The sequence below is a fragment of the Carcharodon carcharias genome, chromosome 1 (genome assembly GCF_017639515.1).
Source record: "Carcharodon carcharias isolate sCarCar2 chromosome 1, sCarCar2.pri, whole genome shotgun sequence".
NCBI classification, from domain to species: Eukaryota; Metazoa; Chordata; class Chondrichthyes; order Lamniformes; family Lamnidae; genus Carcharodon; species Carcharodon carcharias.
In genome coordinates, this window is record NC_054467.1 from 270,293,620 (window position 1) to 270,311,185 (window position 17,566).

Sequence of the window (17,566 nt, forward strand, 5' to 3'; positions counted from 1 at the left end):
GGAGTGTGAGGGAGTCTCTCTGGGAGTGTGAGGGTCTCTCTGGGAGTGTGATAGAGATCTCTGGGAGTGAGAGGGTCTCTCTGGGAGTGCGAGGGTGTCTCCAGGAGTGTGAGAGATTCTCTCTGGGAGTGTGAGAGAGTCTCTCTGGAAGTGTGAGAGGTTCTCTCTGGGCGTGTGACAGAATCTCTCTGCGAGTACGAGGGTGTCTTTGGGAGTGAGAGGGTGTCTCTGGGAGTGAGAGGGTGTCTCTGGGAGTGTGAGGGTCTCTCTGGGATGCAAGGGTCTCTCTGGGAGTGCTAAGGTCTCACTGGGAGTGTGAGAGTCTCACTGGGAGTGCGAGAGTCTCACTGGGCGTGTGAGGTGTCTCTGGGAGTGCCAGGGTGTCTCTGGGAGTGTGAGAGTCTCTCTGGGAGTGCGAGGGTCTCTCTGGGAGTGTGAGGGGTCTATGGGTGTGCGGGGGGTCTCGGGGAGTTTAAATATTTCTCTGGGAGTGCAAGGGTGTCTCTGGGAGTGTGAGGCTGTCTCTGGGCGTGCGATAGTCTCACTGAGAGTGTGAGAATCTCTCTGGGAGTGTGGGAGAGTCTCTCTGGGAGTGCAAGGGTCTCTGTGGGAGTGTGAGAGTGTCTAACTGGGAGTGTGAGAGAGTCTCTCTGGGAGTGCGAGGATCTCTCTGGTAGTGTGAGAGAGACTCTCTGTGAGTGTGAGAGAGTCTCTCTGGGAGTGTGAGAGAGACTCTCTGGGATTGTGAGAGAGTCTCTCTGGGAGTGTGAGAGAGTCTCTCTGGGAGTGTGAGCGTCTCTCAGGGTGTGAGCGTCTCTCTGGGAGTTTGACATAGTCTCCCTGGGAGTGTGAGAGAGTGTCTCTGGGAGTGTGAGCGTCTCTCTGGGAGTGTGAGAGAATCTCTCTGGGAGTGTGAGAGAGTCTCTCTGGGAGTGTGAGAGAGTCTATCTGGGAGTGTGAGAGAGTCTCTCTGGGAGTGTGAGCGTCCCTCTGGGAGTGTGAGAGAGTCTCTCTGGGAGTGTGAGGGTCTCTCTGGGAGTGTGAGAGAGACTCTCTGTGAGTGTGAGAGAGTCTCTCTGGGAGTGTGAGAGAGACTCTCTGGGAGTGTGAGAGAGTCTCTCTGGGAGTGTGAGAGAGTCTCTCTGGGAGTGTGAGCGTCTCTCTGGGTGTGAGCGTCTCTCTGGGAGTGTGAGATAGTCTCTCTGGGAGTGTGAGACAGTCTCTCTGGGAGTGTGAGCGTCTCTCTGGGAGTGTGAGAGAGTCTCTCTGGGAGTGTGAGAGAGTCTCTCTGGGAGTGTGAGAGAGTCTCTCTGGGAGTGTGAGAGAGTCTATCTGGGAGTGTGAGAGAGTCTCTCTGGGAGTGTGAGCGTCTCTCTGTGAGTGTGAGAGAATCTCTCTGGGAGTGTGAGAGAGTCTCTCTGGGCGTGTGAGAGAGTCTCTCTGGAAGTGTGAGAGAGTCTCTCTGGGAGTGAGTGTGTGTCTCTGGGAGTGGGAGGTTCTCTCTGGGAGTGCAAGGGTCTCACTGGGAGTTCTAGAGTCTCTCTGGGAGTGAAAGAGTCTCTCTGGGACTGTGAGAGTCTCTCTGGGAGTGCGAGAGTCTCTCTGGGAGTGCAAGGGTCTCACTGGGAGTGTGAGGGGTCTCTTGGAGTGCGAGGGGCTTTCTGGGAGTGAGAGGGTCTCTCTGGGAGTGTGAGAGAGTCTCTCTGGGAGTGTGAGCGTCTCTCTGTGAGTGCGAGAGAATCTCTCTGGGAGTGTGAGAGTTTCTCTCTGGGAGTGTGAGAGAGTCTCTCTGGGCGTGTGAGAGAATCTCTCTGGAAGTGTGAGAGAGTCTCTCTGGGAGTGAGTGTGTGTCTCTGGGAGTGAGAGGTTCTCTCTGGGAGTGCAAGGGTCTCACTGGGAGTTCTAGAGTCTCTCTGGGAGTGAAAGAGTCTCTCTGGGACTGTGAGAGTCTCTCTGGGAGTGCGAGAGTCTCTCTGGGAGTGCAAGGGTCTCACTCGGAGTGTGAGGGGTCTCTTGGAGTGCGAGGGGCTTTCTGGGAGTGAGAGGGTCTCTCTGGGAGTGTGAGAGGGTCTCTCTGGGAGTGTGAGAGAGTCTCTCCGGGAGTGTGAGAGAATCTCTCTGGGAGTGCGAGGGTCTCACTTGGAGTGTGAGAGAGTCTCTCTGGGAGTGTGATAGAGTCTCTTTGGGAGTGAGAGGGTCTGTGTGGGAGTGCAACGGTGTCTCTGGGAGAGCGAGAGAGTCACTGGGAGTGTGAGAGGTTCTCACTGGGCGTGTGAGTCTCTCTGGGAGTGTGATAGAATCTCTCTGGGAGTGTGAGAGAGTCTCTCTGAGAGTGTGAGAGAGTCTCTCTGGGAGTGTGAGAGACTCTCTCTGGGAGTGCGAGAGTATCTCATTGGGTGTGCGAGGGTGTCTTTGGGATTGAGAGTGTGTCTCCGGGATTGTGAGGGTCTCTCTGGGAGTGCAAGGGTCTCACTGGGAGTTTGATAGCCTCTTTGGGAGTGTGAGCGTCTCTCTGGGAGTGTGAGATAGTCTCTCTGGGAGTGTGAGGGAGTCTCTCTAGGAGTGTGAGGGTCTCTCTGGGAGTGTGATAGAGATCTCTGGGAGTGAGAGGGTCTCTCTGGGAGTGTGATAGAGATCTCTGGGAGTGAGAGGGTGTCTCTGGGAGTGCGAGGGTGTCTCCAGGAGTGTGAGAGATTCTCTCTGGGAGTGTGAGAGAGTCTCTCTGGAAGTGTGAGAGGTTCTCTCTGGGCGTGTGAGAGAATCTCTCTGCGAGTGCGAGGGTGTCTTTGGGAGTGAGAGGGTGTCTCTGGGAGTGAGAGGGTGTCTCTGGGAGTGTGAGGGTCTCTCTGGGATGCAAGGGTCTCTCTGGGAGTGCTAAGGTCTCACTGGGAGTGGGAGAGTCTCACTGGGAGTGCGAGAGTCTCACTGGGCGTGTGAGGTGTCTCTGGGAGTGCCAGGGTGTCTCTGGGAGTGTGAGAGTCTCTCTGGGAGTGCGAGGGTCTCTCTGGGAATGTGAGGGGTCTATGGGTGTGCGGTGGGTCTCGGGGAGTTTAAAAATTTCTCTGGGATTGCAAGGGTGTCTCTGGGAGTGTGAGGCTGTCTCTGGGAGTGCGATAGTCTCACTGGGAGTGTGAGAGTCTCTCTGGGAGTGTGGGAGAGTCTCTCTGGGAGTGCAAGGGTCTCTGTGGGAGTGTGAGAGTGTCTAACTGGGAGTGTGAGAGAGTCTCTCTGGGAGTGCGAGGATCTCTCTGGTAGTGTGAGAGAGACTCTCTGTGAGTGTGAGAGAGTCTCTCTGGGAGTGTGAGAGAGACTCTCTGGGATTGTGAGAGAGTCTCTCTGGGAGTGTGAGAGAGTCTCTCTGGGAGTGTGACCGTCTCTCTGGGTGTGAGCGTCTCTCTGGGAGTGTGAGATAGTCTCTCTGGGAGTGTGAGAGAGTCTCTCTGGGAGTGTGAGCGTCTCTCTGGGAGTGTGAGAGAGTCTCTCTGGGAGTGTGAGAGAGTCTCTCTGGGAGTGTGAGAGAGTCTATCTGGGAGTGTGAGAGAGTCTCTCTGGGAGTGTGAGCGTCCCTCTGGGAGTGTGAGAGAGTCTCTCTGGGAGTGTGAGGGTCTCTCTGGGAGTGTGAGAGAGACTCTCTGTGAGTGTGAGAGAGTCTCTCTGGGAGTGTGAGAGAGACTCTCTGTGAGTGTGAGAGAGTCTCTCTGGGAGTGTGAGAGAGTCTCTCTGGGAGTGTGAGCGTCTCTCTGGGTGTGAGCGTCTCTCTGGGAGTGTGAGATAGTCTCTCTGGGAGTGTGAGACAGTCTCTCTGGGAGTGTGAGCGTCTCTCTGGGAGTGTGAGAGAGTCTCTCTGGGAGTGTGAGAGAGTCTCTCTGGGAGTGTGAGAGAGTCTATCTGGGAGTGTGAGAGAGTGTCTTTGGGAGTGTGAGCGTCTCTCTGGGAGTGTGAGAGAGTCTCTCTGGGAGTGTGAGGGTCTCTCTGGGAGTGTGAGAGAGTCTCACTGGTCGTGTGAGAGAGTCTCTCTGGGAGTGCGAGGATCTCTCTGGTAGTGTGAGAGTGTCTCTCTGTGAGTGTGAGAGAGTCTCTCTGGTAGTATGAGAGAGACTCTCTGGGTGTGTGAGAGAGTCTGTCTGGAAGTGTGAGAGAGTCTCTCTGGGAGTGTGAGAAAGTCTCTCTGGGAGTGTGAGAGAGTCTCTCTGGGAGTGTGAGAGAGTCTCTCTAGGAGTGTGAGAGTATCTCTTGGATTGCGAAGGTCTCAGTGGGAGTATGAGGGGTCTCTGGGAGTGCGAGAGTCTCTCTGGGAGTGCGCAGGTGTCTCTGGAAGTGCGAGGGTCTCTCTGGGAGTGCAAGGGTCACACTGGGAGTGCGAGTGGTCTCTGGGAGTTTGAGAGTCTCTCTGGGAGTGCGAGGGTCTCTCTGGGAGTGCGAGGGTCTCTCTGGGTGTGTGAGTGGTCTCTGGAAGTGCGGGAGTCTCTCTGGGAGAGTGAGGGTGTCTCTTGGAGTCTGAGGGGTCTCTGGGAGTGCGAGGGGTCTCTGGGATTTTGCAAATCTCTCTGGGAGTGCAAGGGTGTCTCTGGGAGTGCGAGGCTGTCACTGGTAGTGCGAGGGTCTCTCTGGGAGTGCGAGGGTATCTCTTGGACTGCGAGAGTCTCTCTGGGAGTGTGAGGGTCTCTCTGGGATTGCGATGGTCTCAATGGGAGTTTGAGAGTCTCTCTGGGAGTGTGAGCGTCTCTCTGGGAGTGTGAGAGAGTCTCTCTGGGAGTGTGAGAGAGTCTCTCTGGGAGTGTGAGAGAGTCTCTCCTGGAGTGTGAGCATCTCTCTGGGAGCATGAGAGAGTCTCTATAGGAGTGTGAGGTTCTCTTTGGGCATGCGACCGAGTCTCTCTGGGAGTGTGAGAGAGTCTCTCTGGGAGTGTGAGCGTCTCTCTGGGAGTGTGGGAGAGTCTATCTGGGAGTGTGAACCTCTCTCTGGGAGTGTGAGAGAGTCTCTCTGGGAGTGTGAAAGAGTCTATCTGGGAGTGTGAGAGAGTCTCTCTGGGAGTGTGAGCGTCTCTCTGGGAGTGTGAGAGAGTCTCTCTGGGAGTGTGAGGGTCTCTCTGGGAGTGTGAGAGAGTCTCTCTGGGAGTGTGAGCGTCTCTCTGTGAGTGCGAGAGAATCTCTCTGGGAGTGTGAGAGAGTCTCTCTGGGAGTGTGAGAGAGTCTCTCTGGGAGTGAGAGTGTGTCTCTGGGAGTGAGAGGTTCTCTCTGGGAGTGCAAGGGTCTCACTGGGAGTTTGAGAGTCTCTCTGGGAGTGTAAGAGTCTCTCTGGGACTGTGAGAGTCTCTCTGGGAGTGTGAGAGTCTCTTTGTGAGTGCGAGAGTATCTCTCTGGGAGTGTGAGTGAGTCTGTCTGGGAGTGTGAGAGGTTCTCTCTGGGCGTGTGAGAGAATCTCTCTGCGAGTGCGAGGATTTCTTTGGGAGTGAGAGATTGTCTCTGGGAGTGAGAGGGTGTCTCTGGGAGTGTGAGGGTCTCTCTGGGATGCAAGGGTCTCTCTTGGAGTGCTAGGGTCTCTCTGGGAGTGCGAGAGAGTCTATCTCGGAGTGTGAGCGTCTCTCTGTGAGTGTGACAGAGTCTATCTGGGAGTGTGAGCGTCTCTCTGGGAGTGTGAGAGAGTCTCTCTGGGAGTGTGAGAGAGTCTCTCTGGGAATGTGAGCGTCTCCCTGGGAGTGTGAGAGAGTCTCTCTGGGAGTGTGAGGGTCTCTCTGGGAGTGTGAGAGTGTCTCTCTGGGAGTGTGAGCGTCTCTCTGTGAGTGCGAGAGAATCTCTCTGGGAGTGTGAGAGTTTCTCTCTGGGAGTGTGGGAGAGTCTCTCTGGGCGTGTGAGAGAGTCTCTCTGGAAGTGTGAGAGAGTCTCTCTGGGAGTGAGTGTGTGTCTCTGGGAGTGAGAGGTTCTCTCTGGGAGTGCAAGGGTCTCACAGGGAGTTCTAGAGTCTCTCTGGGAGTGAAAGAGTCTCTCTTTGACTGTGAGAGTCTCTCTGGGAGTGCAAGGGTCTCACTGGGAGTGTGAGGGGTCTCTTGGAGTGCGTGGGGCTTTCTGGGAGTGAGAGGGTCTCTCTGGGAGTGTGAGAGGGTCTCTCTGGGAATGTGAGAGAGTCTCTCTGGGAGTGTGAGAGAATCTCTCTGGGAGTGCGAGGGTCTCACGTGGAGTGTGAGAGACTTTCTATGGGAGTGTGAGAGAGTCTCTTTGGGAGTGAGAGGGTCTGTGTGGGAGTGCAAAGGTGTCTCTGGGAGAGCGAGAGAGTCACTGGGAGTGTGAGAGGTTCTCACTGGGCGTGTGAGAGAGTCTCTCTGGGCGTGTGAGAGACTCTCTCTGGGAGTGCGAGAGTATCTCATTGGTTGTGCGAGGGTGTCTTTGGGATTGAGAGGGTGTCTCCGGGAGTGTGAGGGTCTCTCTGGGAGTGCAAGGGTCTCACTGGGAGTTTGATAGCCTCTCTGGGAGTGTGAGCGTCTCTCTGGGAGTGTGAGATAGTCTCTCTGGGAGTGTGAGAGAGTCTCTCTGGGAGTGTGAGGGTCTCTCTGGGAGTGTGATAGAGTCTCTCTGGGAGTGAGATGGTCTCTCTGCGAGTGCGAGGGTGTCTTTGGGAGTGAGAGGTTGTCTCTGGGAGTGAGAGCGTGTCTCTGGGAGTGTGAGGGTCTCTCTGGGATGCAAGGGTCTCTCTGGGAGTGCTAAGGTCTCACTGGGAGTGTGAGAGTCTCACTGGGAGTGCGAGAGTCTCACTGGGCGTGTGAGGTGTCTCTGGGAGTGCTAGGGTGTCTCTGGGAGTGTGAGAGTCTCTCTGGGAGTGCGAGGGTCTCTCTGGGAGTGCGAGGGGTCTATGGGTGTGCCGGGGGTCTCGGGGAGTTTAATAATTTCTCTGGGAGTGCAAGGGTGTCTCTGGGAGTGTGAGGCTGTCTCTGGGAGTGCGATGGTCTCACTGAGAGTGCGAGAGCCTCTCTGGGAGTGTGGGAGAGTCTCTCTGGGAGTGCAAGGGTCTCTGTGGGAGTGTGAGAGTGTCTCTCTGTGAGTGTGACAGAGTCTCTCTGGGAGTGTGTGGGTCTCTCTGGGAGTGTGAGAGAGTCTCTCTGTGAGTGTGAGAGAGTCTCTCTGGGAGTGATAGGGTGTCTCTGGGAGTGAGAGGGGGTCTCTGGGTGTGCGAGGGTCTCTCTGGGAATGCGGGGTGTCTCTGCGAATGCCTGGGTGTCTCTGGGTGTGTGAGATGTTCTCTCTGGGAATTTGAGAGAGTCTCTCTGGGAGTGTGACGGTCTCTTAGGGAGTGTGAGGGGTCTCTTGGAGTGCGAGGGGCTTTCTGGGAGTGAGAGGGTCTCTCTGGGAGTGAGAGGGTCTCTCTGGGAGTGTGAGAGGGTCTCTCTGGGAGTGTGAGAGGGTCTCTCTGGGAGTGTGAGAGGGTCTCTCTGGGAGTGTGAGAGAGTCTCTCTGGGAGTGTGAGAGAGTCTCTCTGGGAGTGTGAGAGGATCTCTCTGGGAGTGCGAGGGTCTCGCTTGCAGTGTACGAGAGCCTCTCTGGGAGTGTGAGAGAGTCTCTTTGGGAGTGAGAGGGTCTGTCTGGGAGTGCAAAGGTGTCTCTGGGAGTGCGAGAGAGTCACTGGGAGTGTGAGAGGTTCTCTCTGGGCGTGTGAGAGAGTCTCTCTGGGAGTGTGAGAGACTCTCTCTGGGAGTGCGAGAGTATCTCACTGGGAGTGCCAGGATGGCTTTGCGATTGAGAGCGTTTCTCCGGGAGTGTGAGGGTCTCTCTGGGAGTGTGAGGGTCTCTCTGGAAGTGCAAGGGTCTCACTGGGAGTGTGAGGGTCTCTCTGCGAGTATGAGAGTCTCTCTGTGAGTGCAAGAGTGTCTGTTGGAGTGCGAGGGTCCCTCTTGGAGTGCAAGGGTCTCACTGGGAATGCGAGGTGTCTCTGGGAGTGTGAGACCCTCTCTGGGTGTTCGAGGGGTCTCTGGGAGTTCAAAAATCTCTCTGGGAGTGCAGGGGTGTCTCTGGGATTGTGACGCTGTCTCTGGTGGTGCGAGGGTGTCCCTGGGAGTGCGAGGGTCTCTCTGGGTGTGTGACGGTCTCTCTGTGAGTGCAATGGGTCTCTGGGAGTGCGAGGGTCTCTCTGGGAGTGCGAGGGTCTCTCCGGGGGTGTGACGGTCTCTCAGGGAGTGCAAGGGGTCTCTGGGAGTGTGAGATGTTGTCTCTGGAAGTGCAAGGGTCTCACTGGGAGTTCGAGAGAGTCACTGGGCGTGTGAGAGAATCTCTCTGGAAGTGTGAGAGAGTCTCTCTGGGACTGTGAGATGTTCTCTCTGGGAGTGAGTGGGTCTCTCTGTGAGTGTGAGAGAGTCTCTTTGTGTAGGAGGGTGTCTTTGGGAGTGTGAGGTTCTCTCTGGGAGTGCGAGGGTCTCACTGGGAGTTCGAGTGTCTCTCTGGGAATGTGAGAGTCTCTCTGGGACTGTGAGAGTCTCTCTGGGAGCGCGAGAGTCTCTTTGGGAGTGTGAGAGTCTCTCTGAGAGTGTGAGAGGGTCTCTCTGGAAGTGAGATGGTCTCTCTGGGTGTGTGAGAGTGTCTCTCTGGGAGTGTGTGAGTTCTCTGTGTGTGTGAGAGTGTCTCTCTGGGATTGTGAGAGAGTCTCTCTGGGAGAAAGAGGGTGTCTCTGGGAGTGCGAGAGTGAAACTGGGAGTGTGACAGGTTCTCTCTGGGGGTGTGAGAGAGTTTCTCTGGGAGTGAGTGTGTCTCTCTGGGAGTGTGAGTGACTCTCTCTGGGAGCGTGAGAGAGTTTCTCTGTGAGGGTGATGGTGTCTTTGGGAGTGAGAGGGTGTCTCCGGGAGTGTGGGCGTCTCTCTGGGAGTGCAAGGGTCTCACTGGGAGTGTGAGGGTCTCTCTGGGAGTGTGAGAGTCTCTCTGGGAGTGCGAGAATATCTCTTGGATTGCGAGGGTCTCACTGGGAGTGCGAGAGGTCTCTGGGATTGCAAGATTCTCTCTGGGAGTGCGACGGTCTCACTGGGTGTGCGAGGGTTTGCTGGGAGTGCGAGAGTCTCTCTGGGAGTGTGAGGGTGTCGCTGGGAGTGCGAGGGGTATCTGGGAGTTCGAAAACCTCTCTGGGAGTGCAAGGGTGTCTCTGGGTCTGCGAGAGTCTCTCCAGGAGTGAGAGGGTATCTCTGGGAGGGCGAGGGTCTCTCTGGGAGTGCGAGGGTCTCACTGGGAGTGTGAGAGAGACTCTCTGGGAGTGTGAGAAAGTCTCTCTGGGAGTGTGAGTGAGTCTCTCTGGGAGTGTGAGTGAGTCTCTCTGGGAGTGTGAGATAGTCTCTCTGGGAGTGTAAGGGTCTCTCTTGGAGTGTTAGAGAGTCTCTCTGGGAGTGTGAGAGTCTCTCTGGGAGTGTTAGAGAGTCTCTCTGGGAGTGTGAGAGAGTCTCTCTGAGAGTGCGAGGGTGTCTGGGAGTGAGAGTGTGTCTCTGGCAGTTTGAGGGTCTCTCTGAGAGCGTGGCTGAGTCTCTCTTGGAGTGTGAGAGAGTCTCTCTGGGAGTGTGAGCGTCTCTCTGGGAGTGTGAGAGAGTCTCTTTGAGAGTGTGAGGGACTCTCTGGGGGTGTGAGGGTCTCTCTGGGTGTGTGAGAGAGTCTCTTTGGGAGTGTGAGAGACTCTCTCTGGGATTGTGAGAGAGTCTCTCTGTGAGTGAGATGGTCTCTCTGGGAGTGTGAGGGTGTCTCTGGGATTGCAAAGGTGTCCATGGGAGTGCGAGGGTTTCTCTGGGAATGTGAGGGAGTCTCTCTGGCAGTGTGAGATAGTCTCTCTGGGAGTGTGAGAGAGTCTCTCTGGGAGTGAGATGTTCTCTCTGGGAGTGAGAGAGGCTCTCTGGGAGTGTGAGAGAGTCTGTCTGGGAGTGTGAGAGAGTCTCTCTGTGAGTGTGACAGAGTCTCTCTGGGAGTGTGTGGGTCTCTCTGGGAGTGTGAGAGAGTCTCTCTGGGAGTGTGAGATAGTCTCTCTGGGAGTGATAGGGTGTCTCTGGGAGTGAGAGGGGGTCTCTGGGTGTGCGAGGGTCTCTCTGGGAATGCGAGGGTGTCTCTGCGAATGCGAGGGTGTCTCTGGGTGTGTGAGATGTTCTCTCTGGGAATTTGAGAGAGTCTCTCTGGGAGTGTGAGAGAATCTCTCTGGGAGTGCGAGGGTGTCTCTGGGAGTGAGAGGGTGTCTCTAGGAGTGTGAGAGAGTCTCTCTGGGAGTGCGAGGGTGTCTCTGGGTGTCAGAGGGTGTCTCTAGGAATGGGATATTGTCTCTGGGAGTGCGATTGTCTTTCTGGGAGTGCGTGGTTCTCACTGGGAGTGCGAGAGTCTCTCTGGGAGTGCGAGGGTATCATTTGGAGTGTGAGGGGCCTCTGGGATTGGGAGAGTCTCTCTGGGAGTGTGAGGGTGTCTCTGGGAGTGCGAGGGTCTCTCTGGGAGTGCGGGGGTCTCATGGGAATGCGAGGGGTCTCTGGGAGTGCGAGAGTCTCTCTGGGAGTGTGAGAGTGTCCTTGGGAGTGCAAGGGTCTCTCTGGGAGTGTGAGGGGTCTCTGGGACTGCGAGTGTCTCTCTGGGAGTGCGAGGGTGTCTCTGGGAGTGCGAGGGTCTCACTGGGAGTTCGCGGGTCTCTCTGGGAGTGCGAGGGGTCTCTGGGGGTGGGAATGTCTCTCTGGGAGTGCAAGGGTTTTTCTATTAGTGCGAGGCTGTCCCTGGGAGTGCGAGAGTCTCTCTTGGCGTGCCAGGGTCTCTCTGGGAGTGCGAGGGTCTCTCTGGGAGTGTGACGCTCTCACTGGGAGTGCCAGGGTCTCTCTGGGAGTGCGATGGGTCTCTGGGAGTGTGAGAGTCTCTCTGGGAGTGCGAGGGTGTCTCTGGGAGTGCGAGGGGTCTCTGGGAGTGAAAGGCTCTCTCTGGGAGTGCAAGGGCTTTCTAGGAGTGCGAGGGATCTCTGGGAATGTGAGGGTCTCACTGGGAGTGTGAATGTCTCTCTGGGAGTGCGGGGGGTCTCTCTCGGAGTGTGAGAGTCTCTCTGGGAGTGCGAGTGTGTGTCTAGGAGTGCAAGGGGGCTCTGGGAGTATGAGGGGCTTTCTGGGAGCACGAGATTCTCTTTGGGAGTTTGAGAGTCTCTCTGGGAGTGTGGAAGGGTCTCTCTGGGAGTGTGAGAGTCTCTCTGGGAGTGTTAGAGGGTCTCTCTGGGAGTGCGAGGGTCTCACTGGGTGTGCAAGGATCTCTCTGGTATTGCGAGAGTCTCTCTGGGAGTGCGAGGGTCTCTCTGGGAGTTCGAGTGTCTCTCTGGGAGTGCGAGGGTCTCACTGGGAGTGCGAGGGTCTCTCCGGGAGTGAAAGGGGTCTCTGGTAGTGCCAGTGTCTCTCTGGGAGTGCGCGGGTATCCCTGGGGGCGCCGGGTGTCTCTGGGAGTGAGAGGGTCTCTCTGGGAGTGCGAAGGGTCTCTAGGAGTGCGTGGGGTGTCTGGGAGTGCGCGGGTCTCACTGGGATTGTGACGGCCTCTCTGGGGGTGTGAGGGTCTCTCTGGGATTGCGAGGGATCTCTGGGAGTGCAAGGGGTCTCTGGGAGTGCGAGGGTCTTTCTGGGAGTGCGAGGGTCTCTCTGGGAATGTGAGGGGTCTTTGGGAGTGTGAGAGTCTCTCTGGGAGTGCAAGGCTCCCTCTGGGAGTGCGAGAGTCTCTCTGGGGGTGCTTAGGTCTCTCTGAAAGTGCGAGGGGTCTCTGGAAGTGCGAGGATCTCACTGGGAGTGCGAGAGTCTCTCTGGGAGTGCAAGGTGTCTCTGGGAGTGCGAGGGCCTCTCTGGGAGTGCAAGGGTGTCTCTGGGAGTGCGAGGCTCTCTCTGGGAGTGCGAGAGTCTCTCTGGGAGTGCGAGGGTCTCTCTGGGTGTGCAAGGGTCTCTCTGGGAGTGCGAGGATCTCCCTGGGAGTGCGAGGGTCTCTCTGGGAGTGCGAGAGTCTCTCTGGGAGTGCAAGGGTGTCTCTGGGAATGCGAGGGTCTCTCTGGGAGTGCGAGGGTCTCTCTGGTAGTGCGTGGGTGTCTCTGGGAGTGATAGGGTCTCTCTGGTAGTGCGAGGGTGTCTCTGGGAGTGCGGGGGTCCCTCTGGGTGTGCGAAGGTCTCTCTGGGAGTGAGAGGGTCTCTCTGGGAGTGATAGGGTCTCTCTGGTAGTGCGTGGGTGTCTCTGGGAGTGATACGGTCTCTCTGGTAGTGCGAGGGTGTCTCTGAGAGTGCGGGGTCCCTCTGGGTGTGCGAAGGTCTCTCTGGGAGTGAGAGGGTCTCTCTGGGAGTCCGAGAGTCTCTCTGGGAGTGAGAGGGTATCTCTGGGAGTGATAGGGTCTCTCTGGTAGAGCGAGGGTGTCTCTGGGAGTGCGAGGGTCCCTCTGGGTGTGCGAAGGTCTCTCCGGGAGTGAGAGGGTCTCTCTGGAAGTGTGAGGGTCTCTCTGGGAGTGAGAGGGTCTCTCTGGGAGTGATAGGGTCTCTCTGGTAGTGCGAGGGTGTCTCTGGGAGTGATAGGGTCTCTCTGGTAGTGTGAGGGTGTCTCTGGGAGTGCGAGGGTCCCTCTGGGTGTGCGAAGGTCTCTCTGGGAGTGAGAGGGTCTCTCTGGTAGTGTGAGGGTGTCTCTGGGAGTGCGAGGGTCCCTCTGGGTGTGCGAAGGTCTCTCTGGGAGTGAGAGGGTCTCTCTGGGAGTGTGAGGGTCTCTCTGGGAGTGCGAGGGTGTGTGTTTGACCTCTGTTGCTTTGCCAGTCTCGGTGCAGCTCTCTGATTGTATGTCTGTCTCGCAGGCTGGCATTGAGGAAGGGGATTTCTATGATGGTGCCTGGTGTGCTGGGAAGGAGGATACCAGCCAGTGGCTGCAGGTAGACTCATGGCGAATGACCAAGTTCACCGGGATTGTTACTCAAGGCCGGAATTCCATCTGGAGGTGAGAGATTTCTCTGAATTATCCCAGAAAGAGAGTGAAAGAGACATTTATTATAGTGAGAGAGAGTGTGAGAGCGAGAGTGCATGTGTTACAGGGAGTGAGAGAGAGAGTGTGTTACAGGGAGTGAGAGAGAGAGAGAGTGTTACAGGGAGTGAGAGAGAGAGTGTGTTACAGGGAGTGAGAGAGAGAGAGTGTTACACGGAGTGTGTGTGAGAGAGAGTGTTACAGGGAGTGAGAGAGAGTGTGTGTGTTACAGGGAGTGAGAGAGAGAGTGTGTTACAGGGAGTGAGAGAGAAAGTGTGTTACAGGGAGTGAGAGAGAAAGAGAGAGGGAACGTGCTACAGGGAGTGAGAAAGAGAGAGTGAGAGAGAATGAGTTACATGGAGAGAGAGGTTGAGAGTGTTACAGGGAGTGAGAGAGAGCCAGACAGAGAGAGAGATAGCATACTGAGGGGGTGAAGAGAGAATGAGTTACAGGGTAAGAGAGTGAAAAAGAGATTGTGTTACAGGGAGTGAGATAGAGATTGTCTGTGTTACAGGGAGTGACAGAGAGAGTGTGTGTGTGTTACAGGGAGTGAGAGAGAGTGAGTGTGTGTGTGTTACAGGGAGAGAGAGAGAGAGAGAGAGAAAATGTGTTACAGGGAATGAAAGAGAGTGTGTGTTACACATAGTGAGAGAGAGAGTGTATTACAGGGAGTGAGAGAGAGATAGTAAATTACAGGGAGTGAGAGAGAGAGTGTGTGTGTTACAGGAAGTGGGAGAGAGAGTGTGTTACAGTGAGTGAGAGAGAGAGAGAGTATATTACAGGAAGTGAGAGAGAGAGTGTCTGTGTTACAGGGAGTGAGAGTGAGAGAGAGAGAGAGTGTTACAGGGAGTGTGTGAGAGAGAGAGTGTTACAGGGAGTCAGAGAGAGAGTGTGTTACAGGGAGTAAGAGAGAGAGAGAGTGTTACAGCGAGTGAGAGATAGAGACTGTGTTACAGGGAGTGAGAGAGAGAGAGTGTGTTACAGGGAGTGAGAGAGAGAGTGTGTGTTACAGGGAGTGAGAGAGAGAGTGTTACAGGGAGTGAGAGAGAGAGAGTGTGTTACAGGGAGTGAGAGAGAGAGTGTGTTACAGGGAGTGAGAGAGAGAGTGTGTTACAGGGAGTGAGAGAGAAAGAGAGGGAACGTGCTACAGGGAGTGAGAAAGAGAGAGTGAGAGAGAATGAGTTACATGGAGAGAGAGGGTGAGAGTGTTACAGGGAGTGAGAGAGAGCCGGACAGAGAGAGAGATAGCATACTGAGGGGGTGAAGAGAGAATGAGTTACAGGGTAAGAGAGTGAAAAAGAGATTGTGTTACAGGGAGTGAGATAGAGATTGTCTGTGTTACAGGGAGTGACAGAGAGAGTGTGTGTGTGTTACAGGGAGTGAGAGATAGAGAGTGTGTGCGTGTTACAGGGAGTGAGAGAGAGAGAGAGAGAAAATGTGTTACAGGGAATGAAAGAGAGTGTGTGTTACACATAGTGAGAGAGAGAGTGTGTTACAGGGAGTGAGAGAGAGATAGTAAGTTACAGGGAGTGAGAGAGAGAGTGTGTGTGTTACAGGAAGTGGGAGAGAGAGTGTGTGTGTTACAGGGAGTGAGAGGGAGTTTGTGTTACAGCGAGTGAGAGAGAGAGTGTGTTACAGGGAGTGAGAGAGAGAGTGTGTTACAGGGAGTGAGAGAGAGAGACATTCTGTTACAGGGAGTGAGAGAGAATGTGTGTTTCAGGGAGTGAGAGAGAGAGTGTGTTATAGGGAGTGAGAGAGAAATTGTGTTACACGGAGAGAGAGAGAGAGAGAGTGTGTGTGTTACAAGGAGTGAGAGAGAGTGTGTGTGTTTGTTACAGGGCGTGAGAGAGAGTGTGTTACAGTGAGTGAGAGACAGAGAAAGTATATTACAGGAAGTGAGAGAGAGAGGGTGTGTGTTACAGGGAGTGAGAGAGAGAGGGAGAGAGTGTGTTACAGGGATTGAGAGAGTGAGTGTGTTACAGGGAGTGAGAGAGAGAGAAAGTATATTACAGGGAGTGATAGAGAGAGTGTGTGTGTTACTGGGAGTGAGAGGTAGAGAAAGTTTGTTACAGGGAGTGAGAGAGAGAGGGTGAGTGCGTGTTACACAGAGTGAGAGAGAGAGAGTGTGTTACAGGGAGTGAGAGAGAGAGTGTGTGTGTGTGTTACAGGGAGTGAGAGAGAGGGAAGGTATATTACAGGGAGTGAGAGAGAAAGTGTTGTTACACGGAGTGAGAGAGAGAGAAAGTATGTTACAGGGAGTGAGAGAGAGAGAGTGTGTTACAGCGAGTGAGAGAGAGAGTGTGTTACAGGGAGTGAGAGAGAGAGTGTGTTACAGGGAGTGAGAGAGAGAGTGTGTTACAGGGAGTGAGTGAGATTTTTGTGTGTGTGTGTTACAGGGAGTGAGAGAGAGGGAAAGTATTTTACAGGGAGTGAGAGAGAGAGAGTTGTTACAGGGAGTGAGAAAGAGAGAAAGTATGTTGCAGGTAGTTAGAGATAGAAAGTGAGTGTCTGTGTTACAGAGTGAGCGAGAGAGTGTGTTACAGGTAGTGAGAGAGAGAGTGTGTGTTACAAGGAGTGAGAGAGAGAGACATTCTGTTACAGGGAGTGAGAGAGAATGTGTGTTTCAGGGAGTGAGAGAGAGAGTGTGTTATAGGGAGTGAGAGAGAAATTGTGTTACACGGAGAGAGAGAGAGAGAGAGTGTGTGTGTGTTACAAGGAGTGAGAGAGAGTGTGTGTGTTTGTTACAGGGCATGAGAGAGAGAGTGTGTTACAGTGAGTGAGAGACAGAGAAAGTATATTACAGGAAGTGAGAGAGAGAGGGTGTGTGTTACAGGGAGTGAGAGAGAGAGGGAGAGAGTGTGTTACAGGGATTGAGAGAGTGAGTGTGTTACATACAGGGAGTGAGAGAGAGAGAAAGTATATTACAGGGAGTGATAGAGAGAGTGTGTGTGTTACTGGGAGTGAGAGGTAGAGAAAGTTTGTTACAGGGAGTGAGAGAGAGAGGGTGAGTGCGTGTTACACAGAGTGAGAGAGAGAGAGTATGTTACAGGGAGTGAGAGAGAGAGTGTGTGTATTACAGGAAGTGAGAGAGAGAGTGTGTGTATTACAGGGAGTGAGAGAATTTGTGTATTACAGGGAGTGATAGAGAGAGTGTTACAGGAAGTGAGAGACAGGGAGTGTGTTACTGGGAGTGAGAGAAAGAGAAAGAGAGAGATTATTACAGGAAGTGAGAGAGAGTGTCTGTTTCAGGGAGTGAGAGAGAGAGAGAGTGTGCGTGTTACAGGGAGTGAAAGAGAGAGTGTGTGTGTGCTACAGGGAGTGTTAGAGAGAGAGTGTGTGTTACAGGGAGTGAGAGAGAGAGAGTGTGTGTTACAGGGAGTGAGAGAGAGAGAGTGTGTGTTACAGGGAGTGAGAGAGAGAGTGTGTGTTACAGGGAGTGAGAGAGAGTGTGTTACAGGGAGTGAGAGATAGAGAGAGAGTGTGTGAGTTACCAGGAGTGAGAGAGAGATTTGTGTTACAGGGCGTGAAAGAGAATGTGTGTGTTGCAGGGAGTGAGAGAGAGAGTGTGTTACAGGGAGTGAGAGAGAGAGAGTGTGTTACAGTGAGAGAGAGAGAGAGTGTGCGTGTTACAGGGAGTGAAAGAGAGAGTGTGTGTGTGCTACAGGGAGTGTTAGAGAGAGAGTGTGTGTTACAGGGAGTGAGAGAGAGAGTTTGTGTGTTACAGGGAGTGAGAGAGAGAGAGAATGTGTGTGTTACAGGGAGTGAGAGAGAGGGAACGTTTTGCAGGGATTGAAAGTGAGAGAGAGATAGATCGTCTGTTACTGGGAGAGAGAGAATGTTAAGGGAAGATATAGAGAGGGAGAGAGAGAGTGTGTCTGTTACAGGAAGTGAGAAAGAGAGAGTCTGTTACAGGGAGTGAGAGAGAGAGTGTGTTACAGGGAGTGAGAGAGAGAGTGTTTTACAGGGAGTGAGAGAAAGAGAGAGATAGCATACTGAGGGGATGAGAGAGAATGAGTTACACAGTGAGAGCTAAGAAGAGATTGTGTTACAGGGAGTGAGATAGAGAGTGTGTATGTTACAGGGAGTGAGAGAGAGAGAGTGCGTGTGTGTGTTACAGAGAGTGAGAGAGAGAGAAAGTGTGTTACAGGGAGTGAGAGAGAGAGTGTGTGTGTGTGTTACACAGAGTGAGAGAGAGAGAGTGTGTTACAGGGAGTGAGAGAGAGAGTGTATGTGTTACACGGAGTGAGAGAGAAGGAGCGTCTGTTACACGAAGTGTTAGAGAGTGTGTTACAGGGAGTGAGGGAGAGAGTGTGTGTTACAGGGAGTGAGAGAGAAAATATATTACAGGGAGTGAGAGAGAGAGTGTGTGTGTTACAGGGAGTGAGAGAGAGAGAACGTTTGTTACAGGGAGTGAGAGAGAGACTGTGTGTATTACAGGGAGTGAGAGATTGTGTGTATTACAGGGATTGAGAGAGAGAGTGTTACAGGAAGTGAGAGACAGGGAGTGTGTTACAGGGAGTGAGAGAAAGAGAGAAAGAGAGAGATTATTACAGTAAGTGAGAGAGAGTGTCTGTTTCAGGGAGTGAGAGAGAGAGAGAGTGTGCGTGTTACAGGGAGTGAAAGAGAGA

General features: G+C 54.1%; 1 protein-coding gene across 1 annotated transcript in view; it reads left to right on the forward strand.

Moving 5' to 3' along the window:
• Window positions 1-17,566, forward strand: part of LOC121283107 (probable carboxypeptidase X1) — a 1,354,098-nt gene that overhangs the window by 749,581 nt on the left and 586,951 nt on the right. The window contains exon 4 of the mRNA XM_041197221.1: window positions 12,775-12,914. Within this exon, the coding sequence (XP_041053155.1) occupies window positions 12,775-12,914 (140 nt within the window). The remainder of the gene's footprint in view (window positions 1-12,774; window positions 12,915-17,566) is intronic.